The sequence below is a fragment of the Crocodylus siamensis genome, chromosome 1 (assembly GCF_052110815.1).
Source record: "Crocodylus siamensis isolate JL-2025a chromosome 1, ASM5211081v1, whole genome shotgun sequence".
Taxonomy (NCBI): Eukaryota; Metazoa; Chordata; order Crocodylia; family Crocodylidae; genus Crocodylus; species Crocodylus siamensis.
In genome coordinates this window covers 161696003-161722738 of record NC_143395.1, presented here as the reverse complement: position 1 = coordinate 161722738, position 26736 = coordinate 161696003, and the positions used below count along the sequence as shown (strand labels likewise).

The window sequence follows — 26736 nt, the reverse complement described above, 5'->3', positions numbered from 1 at the left end:
TCCTGTTTTGTTTCAAAGGGTATGGATGCCATAACTTAGTGATTATCATTTAAATATCAACACATGCAATGAGTACACTGTTGATCCAAGCAAGGATGGGGAGAATTATCAGAGGAAGATCTGCTTAGGCCCCTAGAATAAAATGTTGGTTGTGGATGGAGAGTGTGCATAGCAGAGGTACCAACACTTTTTTTCTTTCTTTGGTCTGATCCTCTAACTGTTTCTATAGGAGTAGCAGAGCTACTGGCCCCTATTTGCTGCACACAGGGAAAGTGCCACAAAAGGGAGGGATGGTGCAGGGGATGGCAGAGAGAATTAGCTGGAACCATGAATGCTAATAGAGAAGGTTCTGAACACAAAGCCTCCTCTCCCCAGTCATCAAGCCTTTCTTTTTATGCATTCAAATCATAATGCAGGCTCAGACTGCAGCATGTGGTAATGGAGGAAGGGAGTGGAGTGCTTTCAGCTTTAGCATATTAATGCAGGGCATGTCCCCTCTCTTGCCTATATTACAGCCAGGATGGAAGAATGATGCCTAATGGGTTTCTTCTGGCAGTGCTGCATCTCTCCCACTGTGGATTCTCTAATAGCTCATTAAAGAACATGGTCCATACGGATATTTTGGATTGGTTTCAGCACCTTGCAGTAACATTCAGTAATTTGTTGCTTCGAATATTTATTAGACAAGGCTGTGAGATGCAGTATGAGATGTGCCCTGAGAAGTGACTTTAAAAATGAATTAATGGGGTTTCATGCTTATTTTTTGCCCAGTGTTCCCAGGGTCTGATTTGTAACTTCCAGTGACCAGTCTGATACTCTAATGAAGTTTTATACTAAAGGCCAACCATGAAATCTCCAACTATGGTCTGCGAGTCAAGTTGGATCCTGCCTGCCCTTTGTATCATTTGCCAATAATAAAGATTCTTATATCAAAATTTAGGTTGCTGATTTGCTCATAATGTGCCAGGGCTTATAACACCCCCCACACCCCCGCACTGTCCAAAGTTCAAAGTTCACACTGTCCAAAGTTCACTAGTATGATACTGCAGAGTTTTCAATTTTTTTATGAGACAGAATCCTGCTTACTCCCTCATAGCCACATTGGAGCTACTGTACTAGTTAGAGCTGTGGCGCCAGCCTTTTTGGCACGTGTGCCACAAATTAAGCCCCACACCCTCCCCAAGTGCCACCTGATTCCCTTCCCTGCTTGGTTTTCTGCTCTGCTTTTTTCTCCCTGCTCTATCTGTGAGTGTGCTGCCTGCTCCCTCTCCAACCTACCATGTGCCACACACAGAGGCTGCCCATGCCACTTGTGGCATGCATGCCGTAGTTCGGCTACCCCTGAGTTAGAGTAAGAATATACTTTGTCAGTAAAGATAGGACCCTGAAAACACTTATAGGGGCAAATCACCAGGGCCTTCATTAGTTTTTTACACAACAGCACATTCAATTTAATGCTTCTAATGTGAGGTACTAAATACACATGCATTAGGCTGCCCTAATGCACAGTAGTGAAAGTGCATGCTTTTCTAGTGATGCTTAATGCTCAGTAGCCTATTTTTGCTACACATTAGCATATTAGCATGATTTGTGATGTGATGCTTTAATGCACGGTATAATGAATTACTGAGCATTAAAGTGCACACTCAGTGTGTTGTATGTCTGTTAGGGCTGTGTGAAATGGCACCGTTCCATTTTAACTTGAGTTGCAAGGTTTCAATGGAACAGCATTTCATTTTGAATTTCACTTTGATTCCAAACTGCTGTTCCATTTCATTTCATCGAAACAGTGACGCCGTTTTGACATTTCAGTATAATGGGGAAGCTCGAAACAGCCTCTCTCATCCGGCAAGCAGATGGGGGCCCACAGCCCCTGGAGGGACACTGGGGCTGTGGTAGTCCTCCCAAGGCTTTGGGCCCTGATCTGCCTGCCGGATGAGGGAGGGAAGCTGGGTGCTGCCACCTGGGACTGTGGAGATGGGGATGGGAACTGAGCCCAATTGCTCAGTTCCCCTTCTCAGCGCTGGGATTAATCAGTTCCTTTCCCCAGTGAGATCTAGCTGGGGAGGGGAACTCAGCTCAGCTGGGCTCAGTTGCCTTCCCCAGCCTGATTGCAGCACTGGGGAGGGGAACTGAGCCCAGGCTCAGTTGCCTTCCCCTGCGCTATGATCGGCTTCCCGCATCCCGGTGGCAGGAGGCAGGGAAAGCCAGGGCTGTGCTCCCAGCTGAGCCACATAGGGCTGTGGAGCCACTGGGAGCGCAGCCCTGGTTCTCCTGTCTCCCACCACCTGGCTGCTGGCTGCCTTGAAACTCGAAATGTTTCGAAACTTTCAAAACATTTTGACTAGCTTCATTTTGTTTTGAGGCTGTTTCAAAGCCCTTTGTTTTGATTCAATTTCACTGTTTTGAGCTTGAAATGAGTCAAAACAGTGTCAAATCAAAACAGCCAGTGAAATTTTGCACAGCCCTAATGTCTGTCATTACCAATAACGGAAATGGCACCAAACCCCATACTTCCTGGTTGTCAGGCCAGCAGCTTACCTATCAGGCAGCAATGACTATGGAATGAAAATAACCTATCAGTTCTAGGATCCTTAGTATTTCAGGAGCCCTTAAAAGCTTCTTTCCAATACATTTATTCATAGCTGTTTTTCTGAATTTCCTGCTCTTTCAGCCTCTAATTCTGCCAGTAATCCATCTGCTCTTGAGTCAGGTTTCACTGCCCAGATGCCTACATATATTAAACTATGCATAAAGAGCAACTGGGATGACCAGCTGCCTGCTAGCAGGCTCTGAACACATTAAATATTAAATCAGCAGTTGGTAGTAGCAGTGATTTGTCCTTGTCACTGGCTGAGGCAGTACAAGCATTTTGCTCAGCGAATCAATTATTCCAGTATGCTCCTTTCTGCTGAGCACTGCAGGTAGTAAAGTCAATCAGCTCTAGAAGGACCTTAGACAAGTCTAATTTCTAGGCATTTCTGTAAAGCTTTTTGCTGTCTGAGCTGGCTGCTCATCCCAGACAAGCAGCAGGCTACAGGTTATAACTGAAGAAAACTGTATAAATCCTAAGATTTAGGGTCATCCTGACTTTAAAAAAAAATTTTTTTTTTGCTTTAGGAAGCTATTTTTAGTCTGAAATATTCTAGATGAGCAGTGGGACTCTAGCATTTTCCACCTTTGATTAGTCTAATGGTCAGTTAGCTTGGTAGCCTGTCTGTAATGGCAGCCAGTTATTAATGCTTCAGAGGACGGTATGAAAAAAACAACTCCTTGACAGACAATTTTACAATTCTGGCTGTCCCTATAGGAGGCTGTTTATAATAAACCTCAGCAGTTAGTGGCTGGCTTGTGTCCTGATGCATATCAGACTGAGTGTTTGATAGGGTTGGTTGGAATGCAACAGTTCAATCCTACAGGAAACAAATTCTGAAATTTCAACAACAGCAAAAACTTGTTCCAAATTAGAACAAAGCTTTGCAGTGGCAATACTTCCTGCAGACAAGGACAGGCTGAACATTTCATTAAAAAAGTAAATAAAAGCAAACTGACATCCCAAAATAAAATTGGCGAGGCGTTCCTAGCTGTCCTGAGCTCCAGCTGCCTGCCTGGGATACTGCCAGGAAGCTGGGAGCCTGGGAGCCCTGGCTATCTTGACTCCACCTGGAGTCTTCTGTGCTTCCTCAAAGTCTTGAAGCTATCAGACCTCTGGCTCCAGCCAGGGCTTGAAGGGTCTCAGCTTTGCTGCAGGTCACTGGAGATCTGCCAGGAAACTCAGTAGATTTCCCTCAGAAACCTTATTGGTTTATATCGTGTTCTGGCAACTCCCAAAAGAAAAATGTTTGAATAGAAAATTTCTGACCAGCTCTGCTGTTAAATACTTGTGTTATGCTGAAGAAGTGTCAACCAGGCTTGTCACCATAGTGCTGGACATTGTACAGGTGTTATTCCTGTGTTTATTATTATACCACTGGCACCTAGATTGAAGACCCCTTGGTAGTGGTTGCTGTACAAGCACAGAACAAGGCTAGTCTTTGCTCCAGAGAGTGTACAGCCTCCATGTATTTCCCCTATTTGAAATCCTACTAATTTATTGGCTTTGATAATACCCTGGGGCAATGAGATTGACAGATCTTGTGGGGAAAAAGTATCTCCTTTCCTTGATTTTGAAAGCAAAGTAAGTTTCTGCTTCTATGGACATACTCTCAGTAGTCTTCTGCCTAGGTAGCAGCATACCAGAGTAGCAGGGCAAAGGAACAAAACTCATAGACACTGCATGCTATATTCTTTAACAGACCCCACCAAAATAAAGCAGCTTTACATCCCTGCTCATTCATCAGGGAATGGGCAACTAAGTGATACATCTTATATAGTTGTAGGTATTCTAAAGTGTTTCTTGCTCATGCAAGGCTGTCAATGCTCAATAGACAGGTTTTCATAGTTTAGGTACCATATTCTGTACCTGTAAATGTACCCCAAAATAGGTTAGGTACCATGAGCCCAAGCCAATAAGCTTCTCAGCAGGGGAAGAGAGTCACCTTGCCAGGAGTTCAGTGTGCCTTGGGCCCATGCTATACAATCAGGTCTCAAAAGCATTTTAAAAGGCTATAATCAAATAAGCCTTGTTATTTTTGTGGCTGATTAAAGCAAACAGGCATCTCATCCTCTGAATATTAGATTACTTATCTCAACTGTATTTGAAAGGATACACCACATACATTAATTCAATTAGCCAGATTTTTATCTCTCCTTTTCAAGCTGGTCCTAGGTATTCACTGAGCACTGTCATTGCAACAGCAGAGAAAGAAAATACATTTAATTCAAATTCATGAGAAACAAGCAGGGAGGTAAAAACATCTCTTCAGCATCCCCATCTCAATCCTCTGAGGACAGTAGAAGTTGTAACTCAGGATTCACTATATACTGCTGTTCTTCTCTTTTTTTCTGATCTCAGGACAAGAAAAGAAGTCAAGACTTTGGAAAAATAAGCAGAAGGAAAAGCACTGTAAGAAAAATGTTTAGGGGATTAGCATCCTACAATAGAAGGCTGCTGAGGTAAAGGTTGGTGAGAGCAAGAGGTGGAGCTTGGAGCACAAAAGTGAGTGGGAACACTGATAACTCAAGCCAGGGTGAGAAAGGGGAAGTGCCCCTTGGCTTTTCACAGACTTTGCTTTTGAGGGTGATTTTACCATGTATTGGATGAAATATAATGTCACTGGCCTGACCCTCTTTTTTTGTTTTTGTCTTTAAAAGTATTAGGCACTCAACACCTGGTGGCAGCAGCACCTGTGAAGAGCAACAGCTGCTTACCAGCAGCATTTCCCTGGGGAACATTTTCCCAACCATGTATCATATGACATTCCTATAACAGTAATACCCACTTGGGAGTGACATAGCACCAGGGTGCTGATGTGCTGCAACTCATAGGCATTGACTGCATCCCTTTTCATTAGGAGTTTTGTTCCCTGCATCCTGGCCAAATTTCAAACCTGGGCAATGGTATTCTTTCTCCTTAAATATCTTCAGCAGCTACAAATTGAGAGAAGATTCTTCTTCATGTGCCATCTTAAGCATTTGTGCAGTATGCCTGAATGAGGTTGATCAGCTGCTCTATTTTTTCTTCCCCAAATATTCCTGCAATTCACAGGGGTTTGGCAGAAAAAATGATCCCTCTCCTTATGAGTGAGAATCCCTGCTTCTGCATCATTGGCACCTTATTGGGATTCTGTGCAAGGTCTTCACATGTGAGATTAGGGTTTCTGTTTGCATGGCCAGTATTGTGGTCAGTATTAGCAATACCTAAATTATTCAGCTGCATTTATTAAGCAAGGATGAATGAGGACTGAAGTAGCTCGGCCTGTTATGCTACCTCTGCAGAGTGGATGGCAACTGTGTTGAGCCAATGAGCACATGCCTAGAAGCAGTAGGAGTTGAGGATGCAGTGTCACATGGAGTAGCAACACTGAGGAGCAGCAACTCCTCCTCGAAGTCCATCATAATCAATGGTGATTATTACAGCAACATTTAACAAAAGTGTCAGCACTAACTTCCCACAACTGCAAATGCTTATTATGGCTGGTCATAGTTACAATCACTAATATTCCCTGCTATGTCTTTCAGATTATTATGAAATTTCCTGTGAAAAACCACTGTTGGGATGACCCCAGAACTTCAAGTCTCTCCTTTGCATGTCTGAAGGGAACAGACTACATATTGCCCTTGGGATAACTCCTGACCCCAGAAAATCTCAGTAATTCCATCCCTTGACTTGCAGCTACAGTAAAGAAAGCTTAACAATTTATGGGATCTTCACCCCTGGTTTGCAAATTATTATAGAGCCTCCTTTCCATGAAAAGAAAATACAGTATGTGTAATTGTCAATGACTCTGAACAATCCTTCTTCCCACAGATACTTGGCAAAGTATACTAAACACCAGGAACTTTCATTACATTTATCACAATAAAAAGTAATGATTGGGCTGGAGACAAAAAGAGAAATAAAACAGGAAAAATTGCACCCTGTTTTTCTAGCCTAGATTCAGCATCTCAGAGACATCTTCAAAATGGTTTCCTCAGCCAGCAGCCCTGCCAGCTCTTGTCAGATTGTACCAGCTATCCACTTGAGGACCAGGAAATTGTCCTTTAAGCATATACATTTCCTGGACCATGTCTTCTTTCCAGAGGGATTTCTTAAATGCTTTAACAATATCTCCTCAACTTTATTTTTCTACTCAATTCTCAGGGAGCATGTGTATTATGTAGATCATTTCCTTCCTCTAGACAGACAAGCAGCAGTCTCTCAAGCGCAGGCTCAGGGGTGATCTGATGGCCCCCTATAAGTTTATCAGGGGTGACCACCAGGATCTGGGGGAACGTTTGTTCACCAGAGTGCCCCAAGGGATGACGAGGTCGAACGGTCACAAACTCCTGCAAGACCGTTTCAGGCTGGACATAAGGAAGAATTTCTTTACTGTCCGAGCCCCCAAGGTCTGGAACAGCCTGCCATTGGAGGTGGTTCAAGCACCTACATTGAACACCTTCAAGAACAAATTGGATGCTTATCTTGCTGGGATCCTATGATCCCAGCTGACTTCTTGCCCTTTGGGTGGGGGGCTGGACTTGATGATCTTCCAAGGTTCCTTCCAGCCCTAATGTCTATGAAATCTATGAAATTAGATGTCATCCTTAATATTATATTCAAGGAGGACAACAATATACATATCTTTGCATAAGATTTTTTTTCTCAGACATTAAAAGATTCATAGATTGTAAGGGTGGGAGGAACCTTGGAAGATCATTGGGTCTAGCCCCCTGAACCAAGCAGGAAAGACAACTGGGGGTCGGGTAACCCCAGCGAGGTGACTATCCAGTCTCCTCTTAAAGATTTCCAGGGTAGGGGATTGGACCATCTCTGGAGGGAACTTATTCTACAGTCTGGAGATCCTGACTGTGGAGAAGTTTTTCCTAATGCTAAGCCTGAATTAGTCTTCCAGGAGTTTGTGGCCATTACTCCTGGTTTTCCCCTCAGGTGTCCTGGGGAACAGTTGCTCACCGAGCCCTTGACATACTTGTCGCAGGGCACTAAGGCGCCCACTTCTAGAAGAGCAGAAACTGCCTGGGGAGAGAGCCCAGAGAGAAAGACAGAAGCCCAGGTGTAGGTTACCAGGGCATCATTCTTCCATCCTGGCTGTAATATAGGCAAGAGAGGGGATATGCCCTGCATTAATATGCTAAGGCTGAAAGCAAATTAGCCTGCACCTGCACATGGTCGGGTGACTGGAAGGGGCAGGGCCATGCGTCCATATAAACCCCAGGCTGGAGCTAGGGAAGGCAGTTCCCTCCTAGCAGCCAGAGGGGAAGGTGCCTCTAGGGAGGTAGTGCCCAGTGAAGCAGCAACTGCCCAGTATGCTGCACCTAGGGCTAATGGGGCTCCATGAGCTCTGCAGGTGCCCTTGCCTACTAGATACTTAGTGCCGGGGACAAAGTCTGATGCTTTTAAAGGGGCCCTGGTCTTTTGTATTATGTTATAGCCCAGGGGCTTATGTTTATTTGCTGTTTATAAGACTGGTGGTTTGGATGAGGCTATTTGGGAAAGGAGGAGGCCTCATTGGGGGCCCACTGCAGCGTGGGGATCCCAGGTGCCAGTGAGTGTGTGGCATTTGGGGTGCACAGACCCCAGGCACCAGCAAGGTACAGAGACAGGGCTGCAAAAAGCCCAGAGAGGATAAGGGGGCCAATTCATACCAAGGTCCAGACCAGACAACATCAATACCATCTGCGAGGCTTGGGGCATGGTAAAGGGGCGGCTGGAGCCACGCATATAGCCCATAAGGCTGGGGTGTCCCCGGGACATCTATTTTGAAACGGGACTGTAGCAGGAGTCCTACTTTCAGAGCCCCTCTGGACGTGTGGTTCTGCCCTCCTGCAATGGGCCAACTGCCTGCTTACTCGCCTGCCATGCCTTGATCTTACTTGTGATTAATAGATGATTGGAATCAGTGGGAGGCTGCCAACTTTTATGCGCCCCGATGACAGGGGGCGCTGTCTGCGGCTCCTTTTCCTCCCCTGCACCGCAGCCCAAGCCTCGCAGATGGTGCTGGTATGATCTAACTTGGGCCGTGTTATTATGTCTCGGCCATTTGTTTGCTCTCAGGGCTCCTCGCCACCCCTCCTCACTCTCAGGGCTCCTCGTTGCCCCCTAACTCAGGGTTTCTCACTGCCCCCTAACTCCGGGGCTTCTCGCTGCCCCCTTTAGCTCCGGGGCTTCTCGCTGCCCCCTTTAGCTCTGGGCTGGGCCAATGTGCCCCCAAACAAAGCTGTGTCCCCCTCTGGCACCAGGAGACCCCACGCTATCGGGGAGCTCCTATGAGGCCTCCTCCAACCCCTTATAGCCTCACCTGGTCCTCCGGTAAAACAGAAAACACAAAACGCAAAGCCCCCGGGCTACAACATAAAAGCTAGACTGTTCTGGTCAAAATACGGATCTCTCCCTACCAGAGAGAGAGAGGGAGAGAGAGAGAGCGAGCGCATCAACCCCCAGCAGGCACCAGGGGATGTTCCAACCGTCAGAGTTCTCCCCTTTGTTCTGGCTGAGTTCCTCCTCCCTTGGCTGCCAGAGGGGAACTGCCCTCCTGGCCTTCTGCCTGGGCTTAAGAAGGGCTAAGCTCCGCCCCTTCCTGGCTCTAGGTTTCCCTGGTTGCTAGGGCAACCAGCACCTGCGCAGTCCTGGTGACTGGCAGCTGTGCTTCCCCCTTCCCGCCACTAGGGGTCTCTCCTGAGCCATTTCTGCTCTCAGTCGCAGGGCACCTGAGAGTTCTGTGACAGGGACCCACAAGGGGTCTGGGACTTACAGGGTTCAGGGAAGTCCATCAGGACTGTGCCCAAGTAGGCTTAAAGGCAGCCTCCCTACTCATTACAATGACATCAAGATGTGGTAGGCAAGAATAGAGGGTGCCCAGTGAGCTGTACTGTCACAGTCAAGGGCCATCCTTAGAGACCCCATCCCATGACAGTACTCCCCTAGTGTAGTGGTAAGTTGCTACTGGGTACCCTCTCAGCCTTCTCTTCCTCAGGCTGAAGAGTCCCAGATCCCCCAGCCTTTCCTCGTATGGCTTGCCACGTAAGACTCTGATCATATGGGTGGCTCTTCTTTGGACTCTCTCAAGCTTGCCCACATCCTTGTTAAAGTGCAGTGCCCAGAACTGGATGCAGTACTCCAGCTGAGGTCTCCCCAGTACTGAGTAGAGTGGAAGAATCACCTCCTTTTTGCTGGAGATGCATTGATTGATGCAGGACAGAGTATTACTTGCCCTACTGGCTACAGCATCACACTGCTGGCTCATATTCATACTGTGGTCTATTATCACCCCCAGGTCCCTTTCATTTGTGGTGCTAGTCAGTTTGGTGCTGCCAAGCCTGCAGGTGTGTTGGGGGTTGCTCGTCCTGAGGTGAAGCACTTTACATTTCTCAACGTTGAACTTCATCAGATTTCAATCAACCCAACTTGCTAGCCTGTCTAGGTCTGCCTGTATCTGCAGCCTGTCTTCAAGTGTGACCGTGCTTCCCCATAATTTGATGTCGTCCATGAACTTGGCCAGTGAACTCTTCACCTCCACATCCAAATCGTTAATAAATATGTTGAAAAGTACTGGACCAAGCACTGGCCCCTGTGGTACACTACTGCCCACTTCTTACCAGGATGACACAGATCTGTTCACTACGACTCTCTGGGTCCTATCCTGCAGTCAGTTTCTCACCCACTTGACTGTCTCAGAGTTAAGTTTACAATCCTCCAATTTTCTTGTGAGGACATAGCGGGATACTAGATCAAAGGCTTTTTGGAAGCCTAGGTATACAATGTCAGCCTGCTCTCTCATGTCCAGGTGGCAAGTTACCTGGACATTGATGGAGATGAGGTTGGTAAGGCAAGATCTGCCTGTGATGAAGCCATGCTGGCTGTCATTTAGAACCTTACCTTCTGCAAGCTTATTGCAGATAGACTCCTTGATGAACTTTTCTGGGATTTTCCCTAGGATGGAAGTTAGGCTGATCAGCCTATCGTTACCCAGGTCTTCCCTCCTGCCCTTCTTGTGGATGGGCCAACAATGGCCCTCTTCCAGTCATCAGGGACTTCTCCAGAGCAGGACGAGTTGTGGAAGAGTTTTGCCAGGGGTTCCACAATGACTTTGACCAGCTCCTTCAGCACTCTCAGATGAAGATCATCTAGTCCTGATGACTTGTATATGTCTAATTTTATTAAGTGGTCATACAGCAATTCTATGGCAATAGTAGGAAGGTGATTATTCCTACCATGCTCATCCTGTACTCTAGCTGGTGGTGTTTTCCCCTTGATCCAGTGAAAGACCAAGGCAAAGTAGTCATTCAGGAGTTCAGCTTTCTTCTGGGTGCCAGTAACCAGCATTCCTGAGTTGTTGAACAATGGCCCCACACTCCCATTTGTTTTCCTTCTGTTCCCTATGTACCTAAAGAAGGACTTCCCATTGCTAATCTAAATTTGGTTGCCACTTTAGCCTTTCTTATCTGTTCTCTGCAAATGCAAGCTGTCATGGAAGTCCTCCTTGGAGCCTGCCCCTAGTTTCCATTGTTTGTAAGCCTCTTTCTTCTTTCTTAAGAAGACCGTGATTTCCCTGTTTAGCCAAGAGGGCTTCCCAGACCTTCTGTTACCTTTCCTCTGCATGGGAATAGACATATGCACTTCTAATCATACTTCCTCACTTATCCATTATTCATGAGGGAGACAGACAATCCCCCAGCATGAAACTTCACTTTGAAATGCATCCTTGTCATTGTTTGGATAAAATGGAGCACCTCCCTTTGAAATGTAACAAACCATATTGCTCTATTGAACTAAGTTCTTAGAGTCCTCCCACTTTCCTGGTTGATCAATATTCTTACCAATGCTATACAGCCCGGTGCAAGTCAGCAGTGATCCAATCCAGCTTCAGATCTGGCTGATCCAGAGCTCTGGACTGGGTTTCTGCCTTAATCCAAGCCAAAGCTTCGGAGCTTCCTCGGAGCTCCAGCCACAGAATATAATGGAGAATCAATGAAATATCTATAACGTTGTTGTTTTTTGTCCAATTTGGATGAAACTTGCAGGGATAGTAGTCTCTGCTGAGAGCATGAAACCTGCCGGATTTCAAAAAGATCAGTATAGGGGTTTGGGGGGAACTGTACCCCAAATTCATGAAAGCCAAACTCATGTCACGGCTGTGTGTTACAGCACCGGGAGGGCGGGGGGAGTCAAAACTGCAGGGCTGGTAGCACTCACTGAGGCCCCAAAGCCTGCCAAGTTTCAAGAATATGGGTGCAGGGGTTTGGGGGGAACTGCACCTCAAGCTGCAGCCAAGCAAAACTCTCTACTCCACTGCATTCCTGGATTAAGGACTCTTCATTGTCACTTGTGTTTTTCTGACTTTATACACCAAATGATAGTTTAAAGAAACCACGTGGACCCACATAACCACATTTACTAAATTTATGCCTCATAGTTATCCATTTTAGAAACTAGCTCAAGCTAGTTTCTAAAACAGAAACACAGTGAGCACCACAAGAGGGTTCACATATAATTTAAAAGTACATTACCAAGTCTCATAGACTACAATATTGAAAGATGTCTATGCCATTATTTTTAAGTGGAAGACCATTCTGCAGTTTGGAGTTATCAAGAGTGACTTCCATGTTCCCTCTAAAATGTTATATGGTACAGGAGTTAAAGGTAACTGCTCCCATTTCAGCATAGTGATATACCAAACTGCTGCTTTGCAACACCATTCCCTCAGAGTCAAATCTGATTCTACTAACCCAGCTAACCATCACAAAGCCCATCAGAAAACCAGAACCAACATAACATGATTCACAGCACCTCGTTTCTAGCCAACTACTCTCAACTCAAAATCTGAAGAGAACACCTCCAAGCTCTCTTGAATATTTTATTGCACTCATCAGGAAGAGCAAAAGTTTTTCTCATGCCAGCCTGGTATGAAAAATCTTGTATTTTAATGCATCTACGTCAGCCCTGCAAACTCCTTTTGTATGCAGATGTAAAGCAGCTGCACTATACCTGTCATTCCATGCAGCTGTAGCCTTCATGGACTTTTGCTGGTGACAGGACCATGCAGCAGGTAAAAGGGTCTCCCCTAGCAAACAGCACTATGGCACGGCACATAGGCATGTTTCTGAAAGGAAGCAAAAACCTGCAAATCTCTCAGTGATACATTTGTCCCCATTATTCCCTTAGAGGAGGGCCTGGCAATGTTTTCTGGCAGTGGGCTGAAATGACTAAGCTCAGTGACTGCTTCTCTCTGCTGCCTAACAGTAGTGACATGGGTAAACTGCCCAACTGTAAATACAGTGTGGGTGAAGCCTCCTGCCGCTGAATACCACCGAAGCCACCCCTTCACGGGCCAGATTAACTGGCTCTGCAGGCCTGATCCAGCCAGTGGGCTGTAGGTCGCCAACCCTTGTCCTAGAGAGCCTTCCCAGGGTATGTCCCTGTTCCCTGTGAATCTCTGCCTTGCCCTCACAGCCCAGCAGAGTAAAATCTGTTCAAAAGCCAAAGGCTGCAGTGAGTAACTGTTCCCTTTTCTGGTGCTTTATATGAGAAAGGCTAAATTTGGGTTTTTTAGAACAGTTTTTGTTCAGATGGTTTCACACAGTTGAACGAATCTGACAGCCTATAATTACTTGCTCTGTAAAAGGGATTACAGGCTTGTATGGACGCAGGTGGAAGTCAGGAAGCAATAAGTCGGGCCATGAATTTATAGTACACTCGCTATTCTAAACAAGCAGCTTGTGTGGACACTGCTTGTGTGCACTGAGAGGCAGGTCAATTATTCCACTTTCTAAGTGGAGTGGGCTACCTCACCCCCCTCATTGCTGTGTGCACTAGGAGGGTTCAAGATAGGAGATTAGTGTACAGTAGCCAGTGTGTTGCCTATCTAGTCCCAGGTTACTGCACACAGGTTGCCCTGTGTAGAAAAGCCCTACTTTTTTACCTTTAAGTGCAAACTTCTAGCACAGGTAGAGGAGGGAGGGTCTTTATGGATCAAAGCCCAGAGAAAGGGAGCAGCAGTTCTTGATGTTGCAACTTCCAGGGACATTTCTTCCAATCCTACTGCTGCAAGGTAAATAGAAAGCAAATAGAAACCAACCGTTCACTGTCAGTTGGTTGTCCACTCCACCTGAATGAGGAGATAAATGGCAAAGTATATATATCCACAGCTTTTCTGAAAATGTACATTTTTACATGTACATTATTCTTTGATTCATGCAATCACACACTAACATGTGTAGATTAGGGCTGTGCGAAGTTTCGGGTGCTGATTCGATTTGGAGATTTGGCCCGATTCAGTGTCCAGATCTCAAAATCCAAATCAAATCAGGGGACCAATTTAAAGGTCCAAATTGATTCAAAGCTCTCCGAATCTTTGGAAAAGATTTGGAGAGCTTTGATGACTCAGGCAGTCCCTGATGGCTGCAGCTGACTTGGAGCTGGTAAATACTAGGGGCAGTGGAAGGGGTGCAGGGGGAGGGAGGAGGGGACCATGGGGGGACCCCTGCCAGCCCCCCTGACCCTCAACCACTCCCCCAGTCCCACCATGGCTGCCCCTGCCCGCCCCAGCTCCTGGTGCTTTGAAGAAAAGCCCCGGTGCTCACCAAGTGCTGCCGGGCGGGGGGGGGGGGGGAGATCCCCACTGCCCCATGCTGCATGGGGGCCTCTGCCACAAGCCCCTGAGCCCCCCCCACTCCCCCAGCCCCCCACAGCTGCTCTGCCCACCATGGCTCTGCCCTTTAAGGGAAAAAAAAGCCAAGAAAAGCCCTGGGACTCACTGCTCCTGCAGCAGCCTCAGGGCTTTGGGGGCTCGTGCAGAGCCCCCCACATGGCATGGGGCAATGGGGGGCAGCAGGGATTGCCCCCCACCAGTAGGAACTGTGAATCTGTGAGTTTTTTGGGGGTTTGTTTTCTGATAGAGCTGGCTTTGGCAGGGCACCTGTGGGGGGGCTGGGGTGTGTGAAGGTGTGTGGGGGGGCTGGGGGTGTGAAGGGGGGTTGTGGGACTTGTGGCAGAGGCCCCCATGCAGTGTGAGGCAGTGGAGGGCAGTGGATTGCTCCTCCCTGCCCAGCAGCACCTGCTGAGTCAAGGTTTTTTTTCCCAAAGAGTCAGTAGCTGGGGCAGGCAGGACAGTCATTGCCGGGCTGGGGGGATGGGTCTGGCTGATTCAGAGATTTGGCAGCAGCCGAATCTCCAAATCAGATTAATATGAATTGATTTGGGACAGTGATTCCAATCACTGAATTGAATCACTGTCCCCCAAATCTGAATCCAAAGCAAATACTAGCTGCTTCACACAGGCCTAATGTACATACAGCTAGGTATTATTCTTTTCTCTTGCATATTAGTGTATTGTCTTTTTAATCTGTGTTCTACATTCCTTGACTGTTTTGTCATCTTCCAAGTCCCTGGTTGGGGAGATACAGAATAGAAGGTGTTTAAACTCAGAAGTGGATCCAGATTTTTGTGAAGGGGAGTGCAGGAACAGCAACCAGCACCTCAAGAGTGGCTATGCCATCCACTCCCTGTCTCCTTCCTTCCCCACAAGTGGGCAGGTCATTCATGAGAGCTCCCAGGGACTTTTTAAAGTTCCCAATGCAGGTAAGACTCTCCCCATCCAATTTTACTCCTACCCAACCCTCCCACTTATCCATGGCCCTCCTTCAGAGAGGTATCTTCTGGTTCAGCTCCTGGGGGACTTAACTTCTTTAAGGGTACACAGTGCCCCTGAAATCACAAGCAGCAAAGCAGTCAGTTAAAACCAAACAACAATTATTGATACACAGCACTACAACAGGCAGAGTCCTTCTGTCCCAAAGTCCAAGAAGACTCTGTTAGGAAAAACTTCCTTGCCTGCTCTTTATCAAGCCACTCAAGCTACTCTTATCCTTCCCATCTCTATCTTCTTCCTTTTCTCAGGGGGTCACCCTCTCTAGAACCTCTGGCAAGTGGCCCTCTGCACCAAGAACAGCAAGGAGCCTCTTCAAGTGCTTGTCTGAAATCCATCTGATGTGCCAATATGGGCAAACTAACTCCTCATTGCTTTACAGTAGGGCTGTACAAAGCTTTGGTAGCCAATTCGATTTGGAGAAGATTTGGCCTGATTCAGCAGCTGAATCTCCAAATCCGAATCGAATCGGGAGACCCATTAAAAGGTCTGAATTAAACTGAAAGCCTCCGAATCGATTCGGAGAGATGCAGAGAGATTTAGAGATTTGGAAGGCTTGCAGCAAACAGAAACTGAGAAGAGGGAGGGGGATGGGGTGATCTTTCATATATGGAAAAGGCTGCGGGGGAGGGGGAAAGACTGCTTTGATATTGACATCTGTAGCTGGCCAGTGACTGTGACCTTTCTCTGAGTTCCCTTCCAGTCACAGTGCTCTGGGTGGGGGGACGTAGAAACAGCATATACAATGGTGTCTGAAGTGATTTGTGTCTTTGGTGAAATGTGTCTCTCTTGGAGCATCAGCGCCTGAAAGTCTCTGACTTGCTAGCTAGTCTCTCTTCTTGTAAGTTGTATCCAATCCTTTCCCACTTACCCTTGCCTACAATCCCTAGTGTTATCCCTATCCTTTCCTTCCAACTTATTCTTCCCCCAAACTCCTCTTATTTGTTCCTGTTAGTCTGTCCTGATTCAAAAAGAAATCTGTGTTTTCCCTGACTGTGTGTCACCACTGTGCAGGAAAGCACAACATATATTGTGCACACACACATTTTGCAGCACACCAAACATTATGAAGAGTGCTGGAAAGGCAGGTGCCAGGTTTTCTGGCGGGGGGAGAGGGCAGAGGGGGTGCTGCAAGGTTCCCCCACCCCAAACATAGACACACTCTCTTTCCTGGCAGTGATGAGTCTTCTGCTGCTAGTGGGAGCAAGGAGGTGGTAGCAGTGCCTCCACCCGCACCACCACCACTAACACCACTAACCAGCAGCAGCATGACATTCTCCACCAGTTTTAGTTCCCAGCATGAGCCTTCCAGCGCCAGAGGAGGAGCTGGATCTGGAAGCAGGAGCTGAGGCCCATAGCGAAGGAAATTCTGGGGAAGGAGAGGGAATCTGAGTTTGTGCTCCACACCTCTCAAAGTTTCCCTAGAGGCAGGTCTCCTTCTCTGGAAGGCATTTTAGAGGAGGTTGTGGGGGCAGATGGCTCAGCTCCTCCTGTTGTGCCTCTGCCTGGTGAGGAGGAGGATAAGGCAGGATCCCCACCCTCAACCTAGAAGCTGGTGGGTAGTGTTGTGTGGGATCACTTTGAGGTGGCAGATGATCCCTGGTATGCTCCCTGCCAGCACTGCCAATGGCAGATCAGCCTGGACAAGGACCTGAAACACTTCACCACAACGATACTGTTGCATCTCAAGCGGCAGCACCCCTTGTTCCTCCTCAGCCTGGCACCAGTGGGACCATGGCCAAAAAGAAGTCCTGCTCTCTCTCCAAAGCCCCCATCTCCAGGAAGCAGAGGTAGGCCACCCTGGACCAGTGGGGGAAAGGCCAAGACAAAAGCTGGTGCGTTCCCAAGGTGAGTGAGGTCACCCAGAGCAATCGGGAGATTCTTGCTCTAGACAGCCAGCCCGTCTCCTTTGTTGAGTGTCCAGGGTTCAGGTAGCTCATGGCACTTGTGGCCCCGTTGTACCAGCTGCCCACTTTTACCACCTTTAGCAGGATGGTGGTGCCCTCCCTGTCTGAGGCATGCAGGGAGTACTTGAGGGAGGAGCTGTGGAAGGCAGGTCTACAGGTAGCCTTGCACTTCACCTTGAACATCTGGAGCAGCTGGGGCGGAGATCACGCCTACCCCTCCCTCACAGGGCACTGGTGTAATCAGTCAGGCCGTCAGTGGGCTCTCCTTCAAGGGGAGGCAATGGGTGAGTCCCACACAGCAAGGGAAATCATGGTGGCCATGAACCGCTTGGTGCAGGGGTGGCTCATTGGGCAGGGCGAGCTCACTTGCGGGTTCATGGTCACCAACAATGGGGCCAATATGGTCAAGGCAGTGCATGATGCCAACTTTGTTGGCAAATTCTGTGCAGCACACAAGTTCCACCTCACAGTCAGGGATGCCTTGGAGAGGGACAGGGCTTCTGGCAATGGCGCCATCACTACTAGCCAGCTCATTTCGAAATGCAGGAAGGTGGTGGGCTACTTCCACCCGAGCATCAAAGGGGGAAGATACTGAAGGACAAAGAGGCAGAGCTGAGCATCCCACAGCACAAAATCATGCAGGATGTGGAGACTTGGTGGAACTCCACATACCTGATGCTGGAAAGGCTGGTTGAGCAACAGAAGGCCATTCATGAGATGGCCTTGCTTGGGGAGATTGGGATCAGTGGCCCCCTTAACAAAACGGTGTGGGAGACCATCTCACACATCTTGGTGGTCCTCAAGCCACTGAGAACCTCAGTGCTGGTGATGCCCTCCTTAGCCAGGTGATCTCTGTAGTGAAGGATCTTGAGAATGAAATGGAGAAGTTCCAGGGGATTGATGTTCCTGGCTGGGGTAAGCCATTTTCACCAGAGGTGCAGGCACTGGTGAAGTAGCTGAAGGAGGGCATCAAAAAACAGCTTGATCCATTGCAGTCCAGTACGGCCCACATGCTGGTGGACATGTGTGACCCAAGGGTGAAGGGGAGCATCTTCAGCAGCAAAACCCTCGATCACTGAACGGAAGTGCTGGTGAACAGAGTCAGGGAGGCAGAAGGGCACAGGCAGAGAGACATGGAAGAGGGGGATCCACTTTCCCTTGCCAGCACTCCTATCATGAGTGAATCTCTACCACCACAGCTTCTGCCAATGTGGGCCAAGGGCATGACTTCAATGTTGGGGTCCAGAGGCACCAGACCCCATCATCAGGCAGGTAGTGTGGAGGCGTTGGTGTCTGTCTATCTCACCAAGGATGTGGAGCTGCTGCTCTGTGACCCCTTGGTCTATTGGGCAACCCACAGCCAGGTGTGGCAGGACCTGGCCACGGTGCCCGGGGACACCTGTCCTGTCCACTGACCAGTGCTCCAAACAAGATGGTGTGTTGCACTTAAAAATTGAATTTCTAACCTAGTGCTTTATGAATTGACAGAACATTCGGTTGATGAATAGCAGAAAGGCTTGTTTTAATACCTACCAACAAGTTACAAAACGAAATGACAGAAAAGACTCATTCCCCATATAAAATAAGCTATTAGTCCTCAGTATTATCTTAGCTGCACCGAGATCTTTACCCAATGCAGGCAGGAAGCAGTTCTTGTACAGCCTCAAAGCATGGGTCCTTCACTTGTTGGCTGGGTGGCAGGATGGCTTCTTGATCTTCCTTGGACTGTACAGACACCTTGCTGGCAGTTCTGTCTTGCTTTTTCATACTGTTTTAATTGTATAGCTTCAAAGCATTGCTTCTTGATAGTTACTTAAGTCCCAAACAAAGTAGGCAAGGACAGAATTAATATATTACAATTGTATCTTGTTTGTGCATTTGTGAAGTTGGCAAGCTGTTGATCAGTTTAGAATCAAACAGGATGGGTATTGACTGAATGAGATGCCTTTAGGAAGTTGATCACAGAATACTATTTTTCAGTAGTTATTTTCACAGTGGAGTCTAATAAATAGCTGCATCAAATAGCTCATGGAGATAGTGAAGATCAGAAACCATTGGATAGAATAGGTATGAGTTTCAGGAGAAATGCAAAAATCTAGAACTCTTGGTTCCAAAATGATACCTTTTATTAGATGGACTGAGAAACTGCAAAAAAAAAAAAATGGTTTAGCATAATAAACATTTAGAAATCGACTGCTTATTTGGAGAAGTATGCCTTAATTGATATATGCAAATATGAGGCAGTGAGGATCAGACAATAGGTGTGAAGGTAGGTTAGATGGAGTCACATAGACTGATTTAAGCATAAAACTTTAGACAGATATTGGATGTTTGCTTTGGGAAATAGGTCTTAATCAAAGGGGTGGGGGGGGGGTTAACTAGGATATAGTTCCAGTCATATTTTCAGTGCACCTTAGCTTTTCTTGTCTCTTACAGGCTTTGCTTTGAAACGGATATTTTAGTTCTTTGTTTTCTTTAGTGACACTTAGCTCAATTGAGATGTAGATGCAGTTTGTAGGTTTCTCTCCAGGCTCTTTGGCTTTCTGGCTTGCTCTCTGAGTCTTGTTACATTTATACGAGTGTGTTAGGTCTCTGTCAATACTTTTAACCATCATTTATTTTTTGAGGCTCAGGCATGGTAGAAGGTTGAGGGCTGTTATTACAACTGTTACTATCTTATGGCATGGCTCTGATATTGGGTACCACAAGCACTCCAGTCTCTCTTCTGCCTAATGGGTTGCAAGCCATTAGAAGAGTTTGATTTTCTTAGGGCAGTCTTGTTACCTCAACCCAGTGTTGCCCCAGCCACTGTCTTACATTTGTGTGCATGAGACACTGTCCAAGCTTTCACAGTTTTCATATGCAGCAGTCCCCAGTAATGTAAATGGAGAGAGAGGTAATAGGGACAATTGCCCAGGGTGTTGACTTGATGGGGGGGTGGGGGTTGTGCAAAAAAAGTATCTGCTAGCAAGTGTGTGTTCCTGTTTATGATTGTTGTGGCAAACAGAAGTCACCACTTCCACTTTTCTTTGGTCACCCAGCTGTGTCCCTACACTGCTACTCAACCCAGTCCACCCAGACAGCATTAATATTGTGACTGTCTCTCTGTCTGTTCTCTGATTAAACCAGGGGCGGGCAATTATTTCAGGCACATGGCCTCTTACTTTTGGCAAGCCATCGAGGGCCACATGACAGGAAGCCAGGGGCAGATAAATATTTGTTTTCTAAATTTTTTAGGGGCCCTGCAGGCCCAATAGAATGGCCTGATGGGCTGCATGTGGCCTATGGGCCGCATTTTGCCTGCCCCTGGCTTAAATCATGAAGTCTGAAAAGACTGTCATCTTTGTACCCGATACCATAAAACTCACTATTACCTACTGCATAATTATAGTAGGTCCTCACTTCTGCATACTGGGAGAGTACATATTGTTACTCCTTTACCAACTAGTAGTTGAATCAAGGGTGTTGAAGAACAGTGTCATAGTTTCATAGTTTCATAGTAGCTAGAGTCGGAAGGGACCTAGGTAGATCATCCAGTCCGACCCCCTGCCTTAGCAGGAAAGAGCACCGGAGTCAGATGACCCCGGCAAGGTGCTCATCTAACTTCCTTTTAAAAATCCCCAGGCTAGGAGCCTGCACCACTTCCCCTGGAAGCTGGTTCCAGGCCCTAGCCGCCCTGACTGTGAAGTAGCGCCTCCTAATATCTAATCTAAACTTACCCTCCGCCAGTTTGTGACCGTTATTCCTGGTCACTCCTGGCAGCGCACGGGGGAACAGGGACTCCCCCAATACCTGCTGATCCCCCCTGACCAGTTTGTAGCAGGCCACAAGATCCCCCCTTAGCCTTCTCTTGTGGAGGCTAAACAGGTTCAGGTCCCGTAGCCTCTCCTCATAAGGCCTGCCCTGCTGACCCCTGATCATACGAGTGGCCCTCCTCTGGACTCTTTCCATATTGTCCACGTCCCTCTTGAAGTGTGGCGCCCAGAACTGGACGCAGTACTCCAGCTGCAGCCTGACCAGTGCCGCATAGAGGGGGAGGATCACCTCCCTGGACCTGCTCGAGATGCATCTGTGGATGCATGACAGGGTACGATTGGCCTTCTTGACTGCCTCCCCACACTGCCGGCCCATGTTCATCGTGGAGTCAATGACGACTCCAAGATCCTTTTCCGTCTCCGTGCTGGCAAGAGGGGAGTTCCCCAACCTGTAAGTGTGGTGCCGGTTCTTCCTCCCCATGTGCAACACCTTGCACTTATCAGTGTTAAACCCCATCCTATTCTCATCCGCCCACCGTTGCAACCTGTCAAGGTCAGCTTGTAGCCTATTGCGCCCTTCTAGTGCACCCACATCCCCCCACATCTTAGTGTCATCAGCAAACTTGAACAGGGTGCTTTCTACCCCGTCATCCAAGTCACTGATGAAGATGTTGAAGAGTGCGGGCCCGAGGACCGAGCCCTGCGGAACCCCACTGCCCACGTCCTTCCAGGTCGAGAAGAACCCATCCACTACCACCCTCTGGGTGCGGCCCTCCAACCAGTTGGCGACCCATTTGACCGTGTGGGCATCGACACCACAGTCTCCCAGCTTTTTGATGAGGACAGGGTGAGAGACAGTGTCCAAAGCCTTCCGGAAGTCCAAAAAGACTACATCCACAGCAACCCCTGCGTCTAATGATTTGGTGACCTGATCGTAAAAGGCCACCAGGTCATGCACAGAAGCAGACACAAAGCAAGGTATTCTCTTAGTGCAATGAGTGTGTTTGTGAAATACACACAAGTCCTCTTTCCTCATACTGAGATAGTAACAAATGACATACAGACCACCTTCTCCTAGCAGAAATCTTGGGTCAGGTACTCCTGCTCTGTCTCAGAAGCTGCTGCTTTGATCCTAATTTTCTTATCAGAACCTCCTTATGTCTCCCAATCCAAAACCTCCTGCTTATTCAACTCTACTGTTGAGCACTTGTCAGCAGCAACAAGGGCCGGGTTCAATTTTGGGGATACAAAATATATTTTACCATGGCTCAATCCCCAACCCAGTCTACCTAGAAAACACTAAATGGATTACTAGGGTGTCCAGTAAAACCAACAACCTTTTTTTTGCAAGCAGTGTAAACACAAAAACAGATTTATTACAAAGCATAAAGAAAAGCAAAAGTAATCACTATTATTTTTAAACACTGCAAACTACCAAACAAAGTCTATAGGTGGCACCCTCTCGGGGGGTTCTTTACCCATGCCCAGGCAGTCTGGGACTTGGGGCTCCCCAATGGGTAGTTTCAGGCCCTTGCACGCCTACACCTGCCCTTCAGCAATGGGCTGGAAAGGTGGGGGGGTCCAGGCCAGAAAGTCCAATGAGCTGCTCCATGGGTCCACTACACCGCAGGGAGCTGCTAGAGAATGTAGTCCTTCTGCATTGCAAGGGACCACTTGTTGCTCCCTCTGAAGCTGTAGCACTGATCCTCACTTCCGCATAGTGGATTTGAGGGGTGAACTGTAGTTTTCACTAGCATATCATACCCCAAAGTTTTTAGACCTAATCCCAGCTCTGCTGGGGCAGGAAACTGCAAGAGAAGTCAGAGAAAAGCCAGCCAAACAGCAAAAGAGCCTGACCAGCAACCATTGCCAACCGCACCACTTTAGTCGGGACACAGAGCTACAAAAGCAATGTGTGCCAGGCCCAAAACATGCCAGGCCCAGGCATACAGCAAACAAATGTATAGCGGGGCTCAGCAATACCGTTATGCTAAGACACAGCCAATGTGAAACAATTAAAGGGGGGCTCAGGCCTGTCCTGCACCCAGGGCTGAATATACAACAACAGAGAGCCAAGCCTACTTGGCTGTGGCCTGGATGTATAGTCTCAGCCACACTGTTATGCTGAGACTTAACAGCTATGCAACAACATAAGGGGGCCAGGCTTGGGCCTGAACCAAAACTATCACCCAACCACAGTACTTGGTTGGGGCATAAACTGCAAAAGGAACCAGGCTTAGACACCACTGAGGCCTGAATAAGCAACATGAAATGCCAGGGCTTCACCCTGGCCCAAATCTGGCAGCCAACATATGGCTGGGGTTCAGCCCCACAACAGCGGGCTGAAATGCAGCAGCTGTAAAACAGCAGAAAGGGCCCAGGCTTATGGCTGTAGCCTGGACATGTAGTCTCAGCTGTACCACCATGCTGAGACACTACAATCCCCAAAACAATGACTGCCAGGACCCTGTTTCCTGGTCAGTTTCCATTAGGGAAGGATACACTCATGGCATTGTCCCACTCAGGGCCTGCATGCCCAGTAGATGTCAGGACCCCATTACTGGGCAGCCTGCACTAGGGAAGGATACACTCATGGCATCATCCCACTCAAGGCCTACATGGCCAAAATAGCTAGCAAGATACGTAGCTGGGGTTCAGCAACACAGATATGCTGAACCCAAAAGAAGGTGCAACAGCAACTAAAACATGCCAGGCTCTTAGCCCTGATCCAGAGCACACCAGCAAAAACTGCCAGACTCTAACCTGGGCCAGTTTGCTACAGGGATTGATTCCAGCCCCCCGTGACAGCATACCACTCAAAACCCAGAAAACAAAAGGGGAAAGGAGAGGGAGAGAACAGAGGTCTCAAGCCCTGAGACAGACTTTCTCTCCCTGTACCTGAGGCTTTCCCTTCACATAGTTTCAGCTTCCTTCTCCAGTGAAGGGTGGGGGGTGTTTGTGGTGCAATATGTTTGTTTGCAAAATACACACAAGTCCTCTTTCCTCATGCTGAGATGGTAACAAATGACATACAGACCACCTTCTCCTAGCAGAAATCTTGGGTCAGGTACTCCTGCTTTGCCTCAGAAGCTGCTGCCTTGATCCTAATTCTCTTATCAGGACCGCCTTATGTCTCCCAGTCCAAAACCTCCTGCTTAATACAGAACACCTTGCTGTAGCCTTCAGCTCTGAATTTGACCCCTGCAAAACCACTGATTAACCTTGAGTTTATGCAGCTGCTTTGCAACAGCAAGGGACACCAGCAGAGCTTCAACTGGCAGACAAAGAACAGTGCTTTCACTACACAATACCCTTCCTGACTCTGGGCGTGGTAACTGCATGGCATCTTTAACTCTTCTATGGGGAGTTCTGGTTATACGGTGGTGATCCCTCTTCGACAATCCATTAACATCAGTATCCTCTGATGGGACAGCTGTAATAGTTTTTTTTATGAAAAACAAATCACATTATTAGATATCAACAGCCGTGCCTAGTAATTATATAATAATCAATACATATGGACTGTACAGTATTTTATTTTAACATATATTTGTGATGTGATGAATAGTGTATGCAGAAATGGGCAGACAAAGAATAAAGGCACAGTGGTGTTATACTTACTGCAATGTACCAGCTGATCTGGTTAGACATCAAATGCAGACAGAAAATTGCCTCACCTCTCAAGCTAATTTTAGAATCTCCCTGTCTTCTGTACGGCTCTGTGGATGTGAAATCACTCGCAGTCTGACAGTGTTCTGGTAACCTGTGCCATGCATAGAGCAGGGTGCACTCACAAGCCAAGCCATCTGCTTGTATGGCATGGGTTAACCGAGCCTGTGGGATTGTGCTTACCTAAACAAAACCACTGCAGTGAAGGGAAAAAACAATGAATGGGTGGAGATGAGCAGTCCAAGCGTTCCAGCGAGTGCAGTCCAGGCTGCAATGACAATCTGAAGGTTGCAGCAGCATCAGGATCTGCATTCAAAGTGAGCAAATCTTCCAGTGTGGAGGACTTGTTCATTTTCTAAGACATGGCCAGTAACCAGGCCAGCCTTCAAGATGACCAGAGCCGGCACTGTAAGTTCTTGTCTTATATGTTTTACCAGGCGGTGCGAGACCACAAACCTGTGTGGATGCTGGAAGACATGAGAACTATGGAATATTTTTACTGGGAGGAGAATGCCAGTTTGAGAACATATTCACCTTCAGAAGCCCTTCTCTATGCAGTGGTGCATAATCACCTGCCTTACGCTCAGTATCTGCTGTCTCATTTTCCAGAGGAGGCTCTCAAGGTACCTGGGGAACATTTCTGCTATTGTCCATCCTCTGCTCCTCACTTGGCCATGGCGGTCACCTATGACAGGAGAGATATTTTGGGGCTGATCATCAAAATTGCGCACAAGCTACCCAGCTTGAACTCCTACATCAACCGGACTGGCTGCTTTCATCTGGAAGATGGCAAAACCCCTCTGCATCTTGCCTGTGAATTGCTGAGGTCAGAAACCGTCCTCAGTCTCCTAGGCAATGGGGCTTCTCCCAGGATCATGGACAGCAAAGGGCTTACCCCTCTGGATGTCATCCTGGAGCAAATGTGGGACTCCAAAGTCAATGTGGCATCAAAAAAGCTTTGCCTCGATTACCTCTTGCTCTTCATGCCTAATCCACAGTTTAAGATGCGGAAAGTCCTGCAGGACCATCCTGAGCACTGGACAGCTTTGCTAGGGGAAGACAAATTCAACAGCCTGGTGGGGAACACACCTGCTTCTTTATACCTGCAAGCTATGCAAACTATTCTCCAGTCTCTCCCACCCTCCCACTTCCCTAAAAGCATCCAGGAACTGCCTATACCTCAGGCACTAAAGCCCCTACCATCCTATGGCAAAAAGCTACAGACAAAAAATGTGGTAAATGCTTTTCCTTGACTTTATTATTTGGGACTTGGATTTTCAAAGGCACCTTAAGGGAGTTAGGTGCTCACTTCCCTTTGAATTGCAATGCAGTTTTGGTACCTAGCTCCCTGGGGTCTCATCTAAAAATTCAAATATTTCATGACAAGATTTTAAAAGGTTTTCTAACTGATTGCAGGCACGACACTTTTAAAAGCAAAAACCTTCCTTTTTATGTTGTGCATGCAAAGGGTTAAATAGATTTGAAGGTATTTTTTTTTTAAACCGTGGACCAGAATCAATGTATCTGAATTTCCAATATGCTAACTGTGTCCTATGTAAATTGTCCAGATAGAAGGAAATTACCTATCCTCTGGGATTGTTCAAACACTGTCAAAAAGGGACTGTGTTCTTCCAGACCTAGGGAAAACACTGTACTGTCTCTGACAGGGTTGACATACCAGGTTTCCTTTCTGAGAAACTGCTACAGCATGATCTGGTAACGATAAACAATCCAGGGGCTCATCATACTAATGGAAATGCTTTATAAGGGGGCAGTGGGTCTGTGTCCTTGTGGAGGGAGCAAAAGCAGATAAAATAATCATGAGGAACCCTCCTCTTTCATTGGGGATTAAGGGGTTAAAAGGCAATCCCATCCCTGCTGCTTCTGTAGAATTGTGCAAAGGGGAGGGAACCATTTTCCTTGCTGTCCAGTGAAAAAATGCAAATCATGGTAATGCCAATAGAAGTTACATCTTTAATGAGTGACATTAATTTGGGTTGACTTTGGTTTGGGGTGGGTGGGTATCCCCAAGAGAGTGGCAGCTCTGCCTTACTGCCTTGATTTAGACATTTAGATCAAAACCACCCACATCTTGCCAGTGTGATGTTTTGCTTGGTATGTTGTTGTGGTTGCTTATGGCACGCAGGGTTCAGTTTGCAGCTG

General features: G+C 47.3%; 1 protein-coding gene across 1 annotated transcript; it reads left to right on the top strand.

The window, feature by feature from the left end:
• The first annotated feature begins 24935 nt into the window (after positions 1-24935).
• Positions 24936-25990, top strand: LOC149873571 (ankyrin repeat domain-containing protein 9-like). Its single transcript, XM_090031524.1, has one exon. The coding sequence runs from the start codon at positions 24936-24938 to the stop codon at positions 25824-25826; it is 891 nt and encodes a 296-aa protein (XP_089887650.1). The 3' UTR covers positions 25827-25990.
• Positions 25991-26736: the final 746 nt, after the last annotated feature.